General features: G+C 39.5%; 1 protein-coding gene across 1 annotated transcript in view; it reads right to left on the bottom strand.

The window, feature by feature from the left end:
• LOC113750527 (UDP-glycosyltransferase 71E1-like) overlaps nucleotides 1–6084 on the bottom strand; it is a 32011-nt gene extending 25927 nt beyond the window's left edge. The window contains exon 1 of the mRNA XM_027294492.1: nucleotides 5716–6084. Coding sequence (XP_027150293.1) covers nucleotides 5716–6084 — 369 coding nt within the window. The remainder of the gene's footprint in view (nucleotides 1–5715) is intronic.
• Nucleotides 6085–19394: the final 13310 nt, after the last annotated feature.

Genomic DNA, 19394 nt, shown 5'->3' with positions numbered 1-19394 from the left:
TAGTTTGTTTCGGTTTGGTTCCACCCACTTGATGAGTACTATTCTCTCGTGGTTGTTTCTTCGGGCAATTGCTAAGTTGATGATTGCTACTCCCACAAATCAAACACTTTCGCCCTTTCCTCCAGCAATCACTCTCAGTGTGATTTGTTTTCTGACAGTATCCACAAGCCAAGCGAGGAACTATTGTTTGACCTTCTCGAGAAATTTCCTCTTGTCCTATTTGACTTCCTTTTGTAGACCCTTCATCTAATACTCCTAATGTCCATGGTGAATGAGGTAAGTGGTTCACCTTTTGCACTTTGGAGGGCGTTATCTTTTCTCTAGATTCCTCAGGTGTGCTACTAGATGTGCCTCTTTTCCGCGTTTGAAAAGCTTTTACTTGTGCTTTCGCGTCCACAATTCTTTGAGCTTTCTCCAAAGCCTCAATAAAAGTATTAACTTGAACAGCCACTAAAGCTTCCTGAATTTCCAAAGTTAATCCATGTATAAACCATCTCACTCTTCTTCACTCCGTAACCACCAATTCGGACGCAAACTTAGACAGTTTAGTGAATTTAGTCTCATATTCGGCCACACTCTGGGTTCCTTGACACAACCCAATAAACTCATCCTCTCTCATTTCTTGGACCAAAGGTGGGAGGTACTTCTCGTTAAATTCCCTTATAAAATTCACTCATGTCCATGCAGTCTGTTCTCTCTCCCACTTTGCCCTAATAACATTCCACCATGCTCGGGCCGGTCTTTCGAATTGGAATACAGCAAAGTTCACCTGTCTTTGCTCCGTGTAGTTCAAGGCTGTGAAGATGTTAATCATTGCCTCTAACCACTGTTCAGTTACATCTGGATTAGACCCTCCAAGGAATTTAGGAGGTACAAACTTTTGAAACCGCTCGACAGCCCTATCCTCTCCTATCTCAGGATTCTGGGCTTGATTCACTGGCATTTGGCCTTGTTGATCTACCAATCGCGCTAAGATATTTGCCATTTGTTGTATCACCGTCGCTATTTGGTCTCCTGCCTCAACCCTCGGGCCACGATCGTGCTTAGCTGCTGTTTCTCTTTCATTTCTTGGTTCTTGAGCTTGCCTAACCCCACAGCCCCGACTAGCTCCACGTCCGCGACTACGTTTCCCCTCCATACCCTTTTTCTCTCTCTTTTTTTTTTCAAAAGGTGATTTAGTATGTAAACATAGGAAATTGACTAAAATGGCAAGATATAACACACCAAATTCACAAAGAGACATATCAAGTAGAGCAAATACTATACATGTAAGTATTGAAATGCCACAAGCCAAATACATACAGTAACAATACAGGGGCAAAACAAGAAGAAATCGCGACATGCCGTTCCATACTCGATTAAAATTTTCCCCCGTCCGATCTCTCACTTCTCTTACTATCCGAACTAGATGTCCATTGACCCCATGCACTTACTCTCACCAAACGTTAGTCCATTCCTGCTCCCCGAAATGAGATCGCAAGTCCTTAGTATTGCCCTCAACTCCCACGTACTCGGGTACAAGAATCCGAGATAATTCACCACTCGAGCTGGCCAGTCCCAAGAGTAAATTATCTATAATCGAGATTCCTACCTAACGTACATATCTATTCTCTTCAAGTACCATGAGAGATATTTAAGGCCTATAACAATTCATGATTGATAACATATGCTCAAAAGAACACTTAATCCTTCATACTTATTCACGAAATCAGGACCATAACACCACTTGGCCCAAACTCACTCCGCGCAGAGACCACGCGAAGTGGCTCTGATACCACCTGTGATAGTCCCACCTTACCCTAAGGTGAACCAAAGGGTTTGGCGGACCGCCTGCCCAACTCTCGCCAGGACTCGATCGCTCTTATCAAGTGAAATAAGATATAACCTCGAGACTGAGCGAAAAACAATTCCCAAACTTGAAACATATACTTACATTCAAATCCATTTCAAACAGAAATATAATCCCAATTAGAACAAAAGCTTTAAGTTCTTACTACATCCAACCTTATCCAAGCACTAGCGCGAGAACAATAAAAAAATTTTTCAAAAAACTAGACCAAGCTAGTCTGCACAGGACTCACGCCCTCGCTTGCATCCCCTGTAAGGAAAACAAAGCTAACGGAATGAGCTAAAAGCCCAGTGAGGTTCCATACACATAGCCCAATAATTAAATAAGGAAATTAATCATGTAATAACAAGTAATCTACAAAACATTTACAATATGAAGTAATGATAATACATTCATTAAAAGGATACATGCTCACATGGAGCCCTTCGTTCATTCATTCCACCAACCATTTCCTTATTCCTCCAGCATTGAAAATAATTTCATTTGTAAGTGAAAACCCCTCCATTGTTCTTGCCATTCATTCATTCATTTCATTTTCCCCCTACTGGACACTGGCCAGTCTCCACCAGACTTCGTGGTCATACTCGAGTATACCAAACATTAACCCAGGGTCACCAATCGCCCGACCGAGTCCGTTTCTGGCTCGAGTCGACCGGCAACAAAGGGCAAGGGCTCAGTTCAGCCAAAAGTCTTACATTCATGTACAAGTAGTATTTAAACATTTAATCATTTAATCATTGTAAATTTCACATTCATTTAGGTCGAGTGCGATAAAGTACACATTCGCCTAGCAAAATTCATTTTTAGAAATCATTGAAAACATTTAACATTTAATCCATCATTCACAAATAGTCACATAGTCACAACAACCCACATAGTCATTGGAAACATAACGTACAAAGAACACTCACCTATTTAAGCAAAATAATGTCCAAAGCATCTTCTGGATAACACCCTCAATCACCAAGGAACCCTAAGAGTAACCAAGAAAACGCATTACGGTTCTACCATCAAATATTTAGGTGAATCGAAGAAAATTTGAATAATTACTAGGACAATGTATAAATATAATTTTGGAAATGAAAAGAGTATATTTAAACCAAAGGACATGAGTAAAATATTTGTAAAACTTATACTCGCTCATAAAACTTTGAAATCTCCATTTGAGTAGAAAAAAACGTATTTCTATTAGTCGTAAATTTCATTTTTCCAAGGGTACAAGTTTCGGCCAGATTCTAACTTATATACCTCTAATAAAGAAGACTTGAATACCTTAAATGATTCAAGTTAGTTTCATTCTCAACCCTTACTCAAGTCGCGAGTACATCTACCTAGCCCTCGAGTGCAAATTTGGGCAGCACGCCCATTGTATTTACCTATTTTTCAGCCATTTATGGCTTTATTATTTTCCTCAATCAGCCCCCAAAATCACATACAAATAATCTCATTACAATGGCCGTTCATAGGCTAAAAGTCATTCCATTACAAAACCAAGCTCGAAAAGTGACCGAAAATAAGGTTTAATGTAAAGAACAAAATGACAGGTTTGACGTCTATTAGCGTATCTGTCACAACCGAATCTACGCTCATAGAATTGGGGTACAATTTATACCATTTCGAAGTTAAGACAAAGTGTTACAACTTTCATGAGGACAACTCATCCCGGTTCACAGTTTATTCAGGTTGAATTTACAGATTACAGAACCAGAATTTCACTGTCAGGCTGGATAACAGTACTGGGTTTAAATGACAATAACTCAGGCTACACAAGTTCGATTGAGGCGTTTTTCGATGCTTTGGAAAGATAAAACATAAGAATACAACTTTTGTGTTTTGGCCAACTGCTGATTTAATACGGATAAAGGTGAAAAATGAATCCAAAATGATGAAATGTCAAAACTGTCCGCAAAACTCTACCTACGGCAGTCAAGGGTATTTTTGTCATTTCACATGTTACAGTGATCGGATTGAGCTGAAATTTTACAGGAAAATATAAAACATTATTTCCTACAACTTCTATGTTTTAATCTAAGCCTAATTCGGGCTTCATCATAGCCGAATGAAACTGGTCAGAACGGGGTAGTACAAAAATTTAAATCTGGAATTATGCACATAAGTTGGAAAATTTCTTTAGGCAAATGAAACTAATACTAAATCACTAGATTTTTCACATATCAAAGCTAGTAAATCAAGGCCAACCATTAATCATCACATGAGGGCAGAAAATTCTCTAAGAAAACTGAAGATTCCTCAATCATTACTTCAAATCACAATATTCCTCATAAAACTACATATTTCTCATTTCTAAACCACTAATATGCAATTATTAGAAGTAAAGAAGGATTTTCTTGACAATATGCCTTATGACCACAAGGAAAAATGGTAGTTTAGACCTTCCTCCTCCAAAATAACTCCACCAAAACCTTTAAATCTCCTTAGTGAGCATTTGTATGGAGTAGTTTTCAATTTGGTTGGCTAGAACTCAAGATTCAAGCAAGGTTGGAAGCTAGAAATTGAAGAACCTTTCCTTGTTTTTCTCCTTAGAGCAGCCGGCCAAGACAAAGAAAATGGGAAGGAAATTCGGTCAAAATTTGGTTTTAGTAACGTGAAATAATCCTAGTCAAAATCCAACCTCCAATGGGTTGGTGACACTTGGCCATTTAAATGTTTAAAGCTTATCTTCTTTCTCCCAATGGTTAATCTATCTAACTAACCTCTAATCATCTGCTAGCACCTTGTAAAATAATATCACTTAGCACAAAAATCACTTAGTCACCAAAATTTTATCGCACTAGCGGGTCCCACGTCTATAATGATTTAACGTACACTAACTTATACTAGGAAAATGATTTAAAATTGTGCTTACTTTTAAAAATGTATAGAAACTTTAATATTTTAAAGGCAAATATAAGAATATAGGCAAAAATAAAATAATACCTAAAAAATGTGAAAATTTTCGGGTTCTCACACTCTCTCCCCCTTAAGAAATTTCGTTCTCGAAATTTTTTCCTTTCGTTGCCTCAGATGACCTCGGAGCTTGTTGCTGGTCTATGGCATATACCTGTGCTGGTACTTTTGTTTGGCTCTCTCTTTCATTTGTTTGTTTCGATTTGATTCCACCCACTTGTTGAGTACTATTCTCTCGTGGCTGTTTCTTTGGGCAATTGCTAAGTTGATGATTGCTACTCCTACAAATCAAACACTTTTGCCCTTTCCTCCAGCAATCATTCTCAGTGTGATTTGCTTTCCCACAGTATCCACAAGCCAAGCGAGGAACTACTGTTTGACCTTCTCGAGAAATTTCCTCTTGTCCTATTTGACTTTCTTCTGTAGACCCTTCATCTAATACTCCAAATGTCCATGGTGGATGAGGTAAGTGGTTCACTTTTTGCACTTTGGAAGGCGTTATCTTTTCTCTAAATTCGTCAGTGTGCTACTAGATGTACCTCTTTTCCGCGTTTGAAAAGCTTTTACTGTGCTGCTTTCGCGTCGTCAATTCTTTGAGCTTTCTCCAAAGCCTCAATAAAAGTATTAATTTGAACCGCTGCTAAAGCTTACTGGAATTCCAAATTTAATCCTTGTACAAACCGTCTCACTCTTCTTCGCTTCGTAACCACCAGTTCGGACGCAAACTTAGACAGTTTAGTGAATTTAGTCTCATATTCGGCCATACTCTGGGTTCCCTGACGCAACCCAATAATCTCATCCTCTCTCCTTTCTTGGACCAAAGATAGGAGGTACTTCTCGTTAAATTTCCTTATAAAGTTCACCCATGTCCATGCAGTCTGTTCTCTCTCCCACTTTGCCCTAATAACATTCCGCCATGTTCGGGCCGGTCCTTCGAATTGGAATACAACAAAGTTCACCTGTCTTTGCTCCGTGTAGTTCAAGGCTGCGAAGATGTTAATCATTGCCTCAAACCACTGTTCAGCTACATCTGGATTAGATCTTCCCAGGAATTTAGGAGGTATAAACTTTTGAAACCGCTCCAGAGCCCTATTCTCTCCTATCTCGGGATTCTGGGGTTGATTCACCGGTATTTGGCCTTGTTGATCTACTAATCGCGTTAAAATATTTGTCATTTGTTGTATCGCCGTCGCTACTTGGTCTCCTGCCTCAACCCTCGGCCCACAATCTTGCTTAGCTGCTGTTTCTCTTTCATTTCTTGGTTCTTGAGCTTGCCTAACCCCACGGCCCCGACTAGCTCCACATCCGCGACTACGTCTCCCCTCCATACCTTTTTTTTTCTCTCTTTTTTTTTTCAAAAGGTGATTTAGTATGTAAACATAGAAAATTGACTAAAACGGCAAGATATAACACACCAAATTCACAAAGAGACATATCAAGTTGACAAAATCATGTACAGCAAATACTATACATGTAAGTATTGAAATGCCACAAGCCAAATACATACAGTAACAATACAGGGGTAAAACAAGAAGAAATCGCGACATGCCGTTCCACACTCGATTAAAATTTTTTCCCGTCCGAACTCTCACTTCTCTTACTATCCGAATTAGACGTCCATTGACCCCTTGCACTTACTCTCACCAAACGTTAGCCCATTCCTACTCCCCGAAATGAAGATTGCAAGTCCTGAGTATTGCCCTCAACTCCCACGTACTCGAGTACAAGAATCCAAGATAATTCACCACTCGAGCCGACCAATCCCAAGAGTAAATTATCTACAATCGAGATTCCTACCTGACGTATATATCTATTCTCTTCAAGTACCATGAGAGAGATTTAAGGCCTATAATAATTCATGATTCATAACTTAAGCTCAAAAGAACGCTTAATCCTTCATACTTATTCACGAAATCAGGACCATAACACCACTTGGCCCAAGCTCACTACGCGCAAAAACCACGCGAAGTGGCTCTGATACCACCTGTGACTGCCCCACCTTCCCCAAAGGTGAATCAAAGGGTTTGGCGGACCGCCTGCCCAACTCTCGCCAGGACTCGATCGCTCTCATCAAGTGAAATAAGATATATTCTCGAGACTAAGCGAAAAATAATTCCCAAACTTGAAACATATACTTACATTCATATCCATCTCAAATAGAAATACAATCCCAATTAGAACAAAAGTTTTAAGTTCTTACTACATCCAACCTTATCCAAGCACTAGCGCGAGAACAATAAAAAAAAAATTTCAAAAAACTAGACCAAGCTAGTTTGCACAGGACTCACGCCCTTGCTCGCATCCCCTGTAAGGAAAACAAAGCTAGCGGAATGAGCTAAAAGGCCAGTGAGGTTTCATACACATAGCCCAATAATTAAACAAGGACATTAATCATGTGATAACAAGTAATCCAGAAAACATTTACAATATAAAGTAATGATAATACATTCATTAAAAGGATACATGTTCACATGGAGACCTTCGTTCATTCATTCCACCAACCATTTCCTTATTCCTCCAGCATTAAAAATAATTTCATTTGCAAGTGAAAACCCCTCCATTGTTCTTGCCATTCATTCATTCATTTCATTTTCCCCCTACTGGACACTGGCCAGTCTCCACCAGATTTCGTGGTCATACTCGACCATACCAAACATTAACCCAGGGTCACCAATCGTCCGACCGAATCCGCTTCTGGCTCGAGTCGACCGGCAACGAAGGGCAAGGGTTCAGTTCAGCCAAAAGACTTACATTCATGTACAAGTAATATTTAAATATTTAATCATTTAATCATTGTAAATTTCACATTCATTTAGGTCGAGTGCGATAAAGTACACGCTCGCCTAGCAAAATTCATTTTTAGAAATCATTGAAAATATTTAACATTTAATCCAACATTCACAAATAGTCACATAGTCACAACAATCCACATAGTCATTGGAAACATAACATATAAAGAACACTCACCTATTTAAACAAAATATCGTCCAAAGTATCCTTTCGGATAACACTCTTAATCACCAAGGAACCCTAAGAGTAACCAAGAAAACACATTGCGGTTCTAGCATCAAAGATTAGGTGAATCGAAAAAATCCGAATAATTACTAGGACAATATATAAATATAATTTTGGAAATGAAAAGAGTACATTTAAACCAAAGGATATGAGTAAAATATTTGTAAAACTTATGATCGCTCGTAAAACTTTAAAATCTCCATTTGAGTCGAAGAAACGATGAAAACGTATTTCTATTAGTCGTAAATTTCATTTTTCCAAGGTACAAGTTTCAGCCCGATTCTAACTTATATACCTCTAATAAAGAAGATTTGAATACCTTAGATGATTCAAGTTAGTTTCATCCTCAACCCTTACTCAAGTCGCGAGTGCATTTACCTAGCCCTCGAGTGCAAATTTGGGCAGCACGCCCTTTGTATTTACCTATTTTCCATCTATTTATGGCTTCATTATTTTCCTCAATCAGCCCCCAAAATCACACTCAAATAATCTCATTACAATAGCCGTTCAATAGGTTAAAAGTCATTCCATTACAAAACCAAGCTAGAAAAGTGACTGGAAATAAGGTTTAAGGTAAAGAACAAAATGACAGGTTTGACGTCTCTTAGCATATCGGTCACAACCGAAGCTACGCTTATAAGATTGGGGTACAATTTATACCATTTTGAAGCTAAGATAAAGCGCTACAACTTTCATGAAGACAACTCATCCCGGTTCACAGTTTATCTAGGTCGAATTTACAGATTACAGAACCAGAATTTCACTGTCAGGCTGGATAACAATACTGGGTTCAAATGACAATAACTCAGGCTACACAAGTCCGATTGAGGCATTTTTGGATGTGTTGGAAAGATAAAACTACAACTTTTATGTTGTGGCAAACTGCTGATTTAATACGGATCAAGGTGAAAAACGAAGCCAGAATGATGAAATGTCAAAACTGTCTGCAAAACTCTACCTACGGCAGTCAAGGGTATTTTTATCATTTCACATGATACAGTACTCAGATTGAGATGAAATTTTACAGCTAGCTATAAAACATCATTTTATACAACTTTCATGTTTTACGCTAAGCCCAATTTGGGCTCCATCATGGCCGAATGAAACTATTCAGAACAGGGCAGTACAAAAACTTAAAGCTGGAATTGTGCACATAAGCTGGAAAATTTCTTTAGGCAAATGAAACTAACACTAAATCACTAGATTTTTCACATATCGAAACTAGTAAATCAAGGCCAACCATTAATCATCACATGATGGTAGAAAATTCTCTAAGAAAACTGAAAATTCCTCAATCATTACTTCAAATCACAATATTCCTCATAAAACTACATATTTCTCATTTCTAAACCACTAATATGCAATTATTAGAAGTAAAGAAGGATTTTCTTGACAATATGCCTTATGACCACAAGGAAAAATGGTAGTTTAGACCTTCCTCCTCCAAAATAACTCCACCAAAACTTTTAAACCTCCTTAGTGAGCATTTGTATGGAGTAGTTTCCAATTTGGTTGGCTAGAACTCAAGATTCAAGCAAGGTTGGAAGCTAGAAATTGAAGAACCTTTCCTTGTTTTTCTCCTTAGAGCAGCTGGCCAAGACAAAGAAAATGGGAAGGAAATTGGGTCAAAATTTGGTTTTAGGAAAGTGAAATAATCCTAGTCAAAGTCCAACCTCCAATGGGGTGGTGACACTTGGCCCTTTAAATGTTTAAAGCTTATTTTCTTTCTCCCAATGGTTAATCTATCTAACTAACCTCTAATCATCTCCTAGCACCTTGTAAAATAATATCCCTTAGCACAAAAATCACTTAGTCACCAAAATTTTATCACACTAGCGGGTCCCACGTCTATAATGCACTTCAAATTTAACGTACACTAACTTATACTAGAAAAATGATTTAAAATTGTACTTACTTATAAAAATGCATAGAAACTTTAATATTTTAAAGGAAAGTATAAAAATGTGGGCAAAAATAAAAATAATGCCTAGAAAATGTGAAAATTTTCGAGTTCTCACATACTCGCTGTTAGTCAGACGTCCGATACTCCACTGAGTGTCCAATCCTTGCATTCGAAAGGCAGATTTCTTTTTTAATCCTTCTTGATATGTTATCATCCTTTTTTCAAATTGCAAGATACCTGTCCCTAAACATTTCTGATATAAAAACATTAGTGTAAATCATCATTTTATTTCATATCATCAAAACCAAGAATTGATCAACCTAAGTCTTCAAGAAGAACGATCTTTGCTAAATATATTCTTGATGTCAAAATTTCCTTGAGTTTGTGGAACTTTCAATGCACAATGTTGGAAGCTACAATGCAATAATGGTTTCACATGATTTAATTGGATAAATAAATAAGATGTTTGGCATTTAAATCAATGTCACGGACGTACATTCACATGGTGTTAGACTATCCCTCATATATTGCACCTCATATATTGCATTTATTGAATTTTAGTTCCTTAGAAATAAAATGATAAATTTTAGCTTTTAACATCCAAAAAACGTTCTATTTGTTTCCTCTTTTACTTTTTCGGTCAAATTTTGATTAGTGGACCTATCATGTTATCAATTTTTGAAAGGCAAATTACAATTGACTTATTATATTCAGCCAGATATAAAGCAACCGACTAATTTATCCGTCCTCTTTTACCCACCCAGTATCCTTCCTCCTCCTTTATCTCCTTATTTCTGCCTCCACCATCTCTCCCTTTTCTCTTTCCCCTTCTCCTTCACTTCCTCTTCTTTCCAACACCATCCCTTACCACCCTCTCACTTTGCTTTTCCTTTGCACTATTGCAGCCACCCTCTCCCTCCTCTTCCACCACCTTCTGCCACCATTACTATACTTGCCAGCCACAACTCCCACTACTTATCTCCTTGTTCCACTCTCTCTTTCTTCTTCTTTCCTTTTTCCTTCTTCTTCCTTTCTCTTCCTTCCCTCCCCTTCTTATTCCTTCCTCCCCTCCCTTTTGCCCTTGGCTCTTTTCTCCTCACCCCTCCACCCCCTTCTGCAGCAACCATATCTACTCACTGGGGAAAAAGGTGGAGGGGTAGAGAGAAAAGAAGGAAAGGAGAGAAGAAGGGAAGGAAAGAATAGGAGGGAAGACAAGGGCAAAAATACACTCATTTTTGCACCTCTTCAATTTTTTAAAACAATAAAATAGCCTATGCCAACTTTTAGCTTTTTAATGCTATTTGCCTCCCTAAATTTTTTAAATATTCCATCGAACCCCATAATTGTCCCTCAAAACTGTTAAAATTTTTTATAGTTGCCCTCACGATTCATAAAATGGAAGCTTCAAATAAATTACCATGCTATTTATTTTTTTCTAATAGATCTTGTTTATTTAAAATTGAACTTCACTTATATGCCTAACCATATGAATTAAATGCAAACTATATATTCATTAATTGCTTAATTGTGAAGATTATCTACCTATTCTATATTAGAATGTACATCAATTTTGTTCGTAATATTAACTGTGATATGATACCATTAGATAACTAGAAAATAACTATACATCGTAAATAGCAACCTATATACATGATTTTTTTATTTTATTGTTGTAATATTGAATAAATTGATTCATACATAATAAACTTTAATAAAAACTAAGTTGCACCAAAAGTTTACAAATCAGTTATTGTAAGTTCAATTCAAAATTATTGCACCCCTTCAAGAAAAGTCCTAGCTCCGCCACTGAGGAAAAAAAAGAGGGAGAAAAAGAACAGGATGGTGGTGGAAGAGGAAAATTGATGAGGAGGTCGAGAGAGCTATTCAAGTGGAGCAAGTGAAGGTACCATTGGGGCCTATGACACGAGCTCGCGCGAAAAGATTGAATGAGACACTACAAACATTGGTTCGTGCGGCCCGAGAGTCAAGTGGAGAGCCAAAGGCCATCGAGGGCCTCAACGAAGCTAGGCTCGGTCCTAGTCTCGGCCATCACTGAATATTAGAAGTTCAAGATTCGGCTAAGGGGGTCTATGGCCCATTATTAGTTTAGTAGGATGTAATAAAGAGGTCTAGGCCATGTGGGCCGTAGGTCCAATAGCTCTTTTAGTTGGTTAACGATGGGTGCGGCAAGGAGACCCGCTGTCCCTGGCCCTTTTCCTACTGGTTGCAGAATTCCTAGGGCAAGGCCTTCACCAACTCTTTTTGGAGCATGCTGAGTTCTTCTACGTTTCGGCAGGATCCAGAATCCCATTCCCAACTTTGGCAGATGATATGATCATTTTCACACGGTGCTCATTGGAGGCTGGCACCGCCATCCACGATTTTCTTGCTTCTTACCAAACTATGTCTGGAAAAATGTCAACGAGGGCAAGAGCTCATTCATCTGTCCTTCTAGGGCGATGGCTGACCAGGTGGCGCTGGTTTCCTCGGTCCTTCAGTTCAAGAAAGGGCACCTGCCGGTTACCTATCTGGGTGCTCCGCTGGTGTGGGGAAGGCTGGGGTGCGTGGTATTTGACGGTCTTCTCCTTAAGCTGCAACAACGCCTTGTCCATTGGAGTTCAAAATTGCTAAGTATGAGGATAAGATAGTGCTGATACGTCACGTGGTCGGCTTAATTCTGATGTATCTCTTGCAGGTGTTGTCCTCTCCGAAGGGCGTGATAGTAGCGCTAGGCAGAATTTGTAACTCCTTTCTTTGGGATTAGAGCAGTAATGCGAAGCGTCTTCATTGGAGTTCTTGGGAGAAGTTGTGCTTTCCCTTGCGGGAGGGAGGGCTCGGGTTTCGCTCCTTCGACGATGTGTCTCGGGCTTTCTCTTGTAAGCTATGGTGGCGGTTGCGAGAGAAGAAGTCCTGTTGGGCTAACTTCATACACTCAAAGTATGTCTGTGATGCCCCCACTTCTCCTAAGGGCGAACCCAAGGGTATCGGCGGGACGCCTGCCTAACTCGCGCCAGGACTCAAAACACAAAGCTAATAAAACTATATAAACCAAAAGAGTACCATTCCCACTATATTCAATCCCAAAAGAGTTCCATGTACATTCCTCAAAAGTAGCTACTCAGGCCACTACATTACATTATGATAATAACCAGCAGAAAGTAAACCCTAAGGAGGGTCCCTATACAAACCACCAAAATAAAAACAACTATCTTAATTGTCCAACTTTTACAAGCAAACCTAACTATACTAGTGAATGTGCCAAGGAGTTCCCCGCGTCGTCCCCTGCTAAGGAAAACAAAGGAAACGGGGTAAGCTATATGCTTAGTAAGTAAACAGGGGTAAAACTGTAAATTTCACATTCCAATAAACATATAAATCCAAAGATTTCACATCAATACAGAAATGTAACATCACAATGGTAGGATACGGGTTGGCTCCAAAGCCAAGTTATTTGCCATGCGTGACCTTCTGCCGACACTCCGTCGACCACAAATAAGGTCCGTAGAACTCCACTTGTACTCCCTCCTAACACCTTATCACCCACACTGGCCAGTCACCTCACAAACTTGCTCGAGCTAACGAAATCACAAACTTGAGCTTGAGTCACAAGCTCGGGTCACAAACTTGGTTCACAACTGGAACCTACGAACTTGGTGACCTCAAGACTAGGTTGGACTAGTTTCGACCAAACCCCAGCCGGCTCGAATAGTCCATCTAGGTCTTGAGATCGGGCCCACAACTTCATCGTATTTCACAAATTCACGAAAGTCACCCCGAGCTCCAAGCTCCAGGGGTTCAGCACCAAAATAATTCATGTATACACACCTCCTGAGGAAACATAAGTACAAACTAGGGTTTAGGTCGAGTGTGATAAAGTACACTCTCGCCTAAGTCCCCCTTTTTTTCACATCAAAACACATAAGCAGTTTATACACATAAACGGCCTGAATACTTACTCCAAAAGTACGTATTGCAAAAATCCAAGGATCACGTCACGTATACAGCTAGTAGGCCCCACCGGCACCGTCTAACCCGTCACCGTCTGAAATAGAAGATTGCAACACAATATATCATAAACGGCCACTAACATGCTTAACTCAAGTAAAACGGCAAAATTAGCACATGTAAGTGCGGAAACGGCATACGGAAATGGAGACGGAAGCGGAAACGGAAACGAAAACGGAAACGGCCAGATTTGCCATCCCAAACCGTTTTGATCAAATTTTAGGCTATGGTTATCGGATCGAAGTGCATGAGGTACCTTTGTGAAGCTAAGAAGAAGCGCTACAACTTTCATAAAGGTACCTCAAGCCAGATCTCAATGGAACTAGGACAAAAATGTGCAAAACAGTTCCAGCCATTTCATTTCGGGTTACCAAACAGGCCCTGTTCGAAAGACCATAACTCATGACTTAGAAATCGGAATCAAGAAATTCTAGTGGCGTTAGAAAGCTTATTTATAAGGCTATAACTTTTGTGTTTTGACTGAAAGCTGAATCAGTATGGAGCATAGGGAAAAAGGGGTTCAAAGTTCCTGTCAGAACTGTCCAAATTCGAAGGTAGTTCTGACAACCGATCTTGTTTTGGTCATAACTGGAGCTACGAGACTCGCATTTGGATGCACTTTATACTTGGGCTAAGCTAAGACCAATATCTACATTTCTTATGAAGGGATCAACCCCCAGTTCGCACGTTATCAAAACGGACAGAGCATGGTCAGAAGCAAAATTCAAAAACGTAACACAATCCAGTGTACAAACAGGTGCAAGTGTTTTGGCTATAACTCGGGCTACACTGATCCGTTTGACCTGAAATTTTGTAGGCATACTCAGGACTTAAGAGGCTACAACTTTCATGTTTTAGGAAAGCCTTGAATCCGTGTGGAACATACAGAAACAATGGGGCCAAAACCGAAATTCTGGGCTGCCCTGTTTTTCTGATTTGAATGGTTTCGCGCGCTTCGAACGCATGATCCGTTTTTTTTTGTATTTATCATGCAAGATTTCCAATCAAATGAACGCCAAATACACCCTTGAACCATCTCTTATGTAGCCTTCTAACGCTCCAAAATTGCACCAATAAATTCTCTAAAATTAACCAAACACTAACCTATTAACTTAATCTAACCATTTGTGCATCAAACCCCAACCAAGCTAACCCTAACCAAACTAATACTCCTTTCTTTAGCCTAGGGTTTCTTAACCCAAATCAGTTTTTACCATCCACTCACCAAACAAATAAAACAAATCATCAAACACAACTATTACAATCTTCATAGCACAAAATTAGAGCTAATTAACTTGTTTAGCATGAAACCCTAATTAGGGCTCCTATGGCCGAATCATCAAGGCCCAAATTTACCCAAATTACTCCATAAAAACAAGTGATAAACACAAGTGAAACCATAATCAATCACAACTAACAACTATTATCATCATTTCCACCATTTCAAGTATCATCAACCACCTTTAACTTTGTATAGAAGCTTTCTTACCTCAAGATGAAGGTTGTATGATGGCTAAGAAACTCAAGCTAGCTCCAAGATGGACTCTTTATGCCTCAAGATGAAAATCTATGGAAGAAATTTGGTTGAACTTAGCAAAATTCCCCTTGGTTTCTTCTTCTCCCTCTCGCGGCTCCAACTCTCTCTCTCTCTTCCTCTTGTTTGTTTGTTTTGTTTTGTCATACAATGACTTAGTTGTGTTTCCTATGACTTAATATGTGGTGCAAACCCACTTAGGAGAGATATTTATTAGCCAACCAATCACACAAAAGGACTTTATTTGCTTCTTAGCCCTTGTACTTCAATTTAACTTTTGTTCCACTCTTGCCCTTAAACCTTTACTTTTCTATCAATTTACTCCATAAGTTGTAAACTTAATCTAATCCAAAACATGTATTCCCACTTAATTGCTTCACTAATCACTTTCCTATCTTAATCACCTATACTTAAACATACTTTATCCAAAATAAAAATAATAAAACAACAACCTTCATAACATTGGCAAAATTAGGGTTTTCATAGTATATAGTATTACCACCAACCTTAAAACCAAATTTTATAGCAAAATAACGATAATACTCCTTTTTCAAATAATATCAAAAATTAAGGACTCACCGGGGTCTCACAATGTCAAAGGCTTCCATCTTCGCTACTGATAGTGGAACATCCTCCTTTCTCCTAGAGACGCTTGGAGAGGGTCAGACATCGAGTGGACGAGCTGATTCGCTAGTGTCTAGGAGAGGGTCTGGTGGATTTTTGGTTCGATATCTGGTGTGGCGATCAGTCACTCGCTTCTCGTTTGGGTGTAAGCAACCCTCGCATGCCTTGGTAGGTGAGTTTTATTTCCCGGGTGGTTGGAATATTTGCTTATCACAAGAGTGGGTGCCAGAGGTGGTAGTGGCAGAGATCGTTAACATCCCGTTTGATGCTTCCCAAAAGGATAAGATGGTATTATGGCTACCGGGGTCCAATAGGGAGTTCTCGGTTTCCTCAACTTGGGAGACACTCCGGCAAAAAAGGAACTTGTCGCTCGTGGAGAAACATATCTAGGATCGCGCGATTCCATTGAAGATTTCCTTTTTTGCTTGGAGGCTTGTACGGAACTGGGTTCCCATTTATAGTACGCTACAACAAAAGGGAGTGACCTTGGCTTCCAGATGTAGCTGTTGCGCCCAAGCCTCGGAGGCCGTCTCTCACCTATTTATTGATGGACCTGTGGCCACTGAAGTTTGGACGTTATTTTCTTCTCGTTTTGGCTTCAGGTTAGGTCGCCCCGGCAGCATCTCCTCTCTCCTAGTCAGCTGGTTCTGCTCCCATTCGGCAGTCACTCCGAGGCATATACGGGTCTTGCTCCCCTTGCTGATCTTGTGGTTCGTCTGGAAGGGTAGAAATGGCGCCTGCTTCCAAAGGGGTGCGTTCTCGACATCCCAGGTCATATTTCTTGTGGAACAATTCGTGCTTCAGCTAGGGGCATCAAAGGTTTTTGACCCCTCCCACTTTGCGGGAGATCGTGATTGTGATTGGTTCCGGTTGGTTCGAGAGTGGCGGGGCTCACTCCAGTTTCAGGTAGTCCACTGGCAGAAGCCTCCGGACTAGTTCCTTAAGCTAAACACGGATGCCAGTGTATCCGACTCAGGGGGAAGAGGGGGTGGGGTACTGTGTGATGCGGTACGGGATTTAGTATTCGCGTACTACAAAGAGTTTGGAGAGGTTGATGTGCTGATGGTGGAGGCGTTGTCTCTGCTGACAGGACTCCAGCTTTGTAGGCAGCGGGACGTTCGAAATTTATTGGCTGAAGTTGATGCGAAGGGCTTGGTCCACCTAGTGCAGTCGAATGCTCTAGCCAAGTGGCCGCTGTGTCGAGTGCTGCAGCACATTCGACTGACGCTCAAAGATCTGAAGGCTTCACTTGCTTTCGTGTTTCGGGAAAGGAACTCTTCGGCAGATGCCCTGGCTTCCGCTAACTTAGGTTCAGATATGATATTTTCTGAGTCTGGCAGCTCCCAGCAAAGGCTTGGGCGTGCATTCATCTAGACAAGCTTTCGTTTCCTCACTTTCATTGTAGTCGCACTATCGTGTAATAGTCCCTTGGTAGGTTTGGTTCTTGTTGAATAAAACTAAGGGGTGGCTCCCTTCCCTCGGTCTTGGGGGTTTGGCCAAAAAAAAAAGTTAGTTTCTATTTCCCCACGTCTGATTGGTCCTTGTAAGCCTAGTAAGGCATATTTAGCATACCAAGACACAAGTATTAGTATTATTTAGGTTTAGGAAGTTGTGTCTTATGATATTCCAACTAGAATTAGGGTTTGAGTCATGTAAGGCTATAAATAGCCAACCTTATACAACTTTTCAGAGATAGACGATTATGAAATAAAGTTTGAGAGATTCATCTCCTTCTTGTTCCTTTGGGAACGTCCCCTGATACAAAGTGAGTTGTGTCTCCTTTGTTCAAGTTTTGACTTATCAATTCAAGACCAAGTTGGATTGTGGCGTTGTCCTACCTTACAACCTTAGTTCTATCTATCACTTATTGTGGGTAAGAATTCATTCTTGGGTCATAATCAAGGGGTTTATAGGGTTTCGATTTTCCACTAGTTTGTTCATAGCCTGATCAAGATAGATCCTTTCCCTGCCTATGCAATTCATTTCTTCAAGAGCAAGAGTTTGGGGATTCGAGTATCACATCACTTTTGCTCCAGTTGCAAAGCTTACGACTCTGAGTTGTCTATTAGCTGTGGCTACAGTACGACACTGGGAATTACATCAGTTGGACATTAGTAATGCCTTTCTGCATGGAGATCTGCATGAAGAGGTACACATGAAAATACCACAAAGCTTTGCAAAACCAGGTGAAAATTGGGTTTGTTGACTTCAAAAGTCCCTCTATGGCCTTAAACAAGCCTCTAGAAATTGGTTTCAAAAATTTTCTAGTTGTTTGTAGAATATTGGTTTTAGTCAATCTGCTGCAGATAACTCACTTTTTACGTTCACTAGAGGAGCACACTTTACTATTTTGTTAGTTTATGTGGACAATGTTATTTTGGCTAGAAATGATTCAACCACTATCAATCGTGTGAAGCATCATCTTGATTCAGCTTTTCACATTAAAGATCTTGGGCAACTCAAATATTTTCTTGGTATTTGTGATGCACCGAATTTTAGGATATTGTTTTCAAAGAGGATATTAAGGTTTATTTCTTTTGTTTTTTTTTAAAAACCTTGTTTTGTTTTAAAAGACTAGAAACCTTAAATTTTAATCAAAAACCCTAGTTTTACTTATGACAAAAATATTGTTGTTTAATTGAGTTTATGTATGACAATGCATGCTTTATGATAAGTAATTATAATAGGTGGGTGGTTAGTAGGCTCGTAAGGGGTAATTAAGCTTTATGGATTGTTGGATTAAATTAAGTTGGTGATCTATAGAGTTGTAAAATCTCTCATGTTTTTCTTACAAATTTCCTTTTAGTTGGAATCCATTACGTTAGGATAGTTTTACTACGCATTCACTCCCTCAATAGTTATAACGAATAAGAGATTTAAGAGTTTTACCCTTAGTTCGGGTAAATTAGGGTTTTTTGCATATTTTGGCCGTGTGATCACTTGGTGAGATATGTGTACTAGATTTGGTGGTTAGGAGTGAGTTTTATATAAGAAAAAGTGTGTGATTAGAAGTGATAATAATAAGTAAGTGAATTATAAGTTAAAACCCTAGTACGTGCGAAATAAGGAAAAATAGGTTGAATCAACGTGTACTGTTTGTTACCGATTGAGTGCACCACTTGAATACTATTTTATTACCTTAATATCCTTGTTATTATTGCAGAAATATCAGCCCTTAATTATCCTAGAGAGGGCCGAAATTATTGACCAAAAATAAAGGAAAAAGAAGAAAAATTGAAGACTTAATCTTGGAGTGACAAGTAGCAACCATCTAAGGGTTGTTTGACCAACCAATTTTCTTCATTTTTATCACCAAATTCACTTCTTTTCCTCTTCATTTCTGCACATTCCAGCTGAGCTTCAAGAGAGAAAAACACAAGAGAGAAACTAGCAACCTTCACCTTGAATCTATCGTTATTTGAGTGCAAGCAACCGAACTAAACCGATTAACCTCCCTTTTTGGTGCTTGGAAGCCTTGGGGTGCTGAAAATTGGGAAGAAAGGGGTGTGGTTCTCACCTACAAGCACTTTTTGGAAGGTATCATCATGGTGTCTTTC

The sequence above is a fragment of the Coffea eugenioides genome, chromosome 10 (assembly GCF_003713205.1).
Source record: "Coffea eugenioides isolate CCC68of chromosome 10, Ceug_1.0, whole genome shotgun sequence".
Classification (NCBI taxonomy): Eukaryota; Viridiplantae; Streptophyta; class Magnoliopsida; order Gentianales; family Rubiaceae; genus Coffea; species Coffea eugenioides.
Note: the sequence above shows the minus strand (reverse complement) of the source record. Positions and strands in the feature narration are given on the sequence as shown.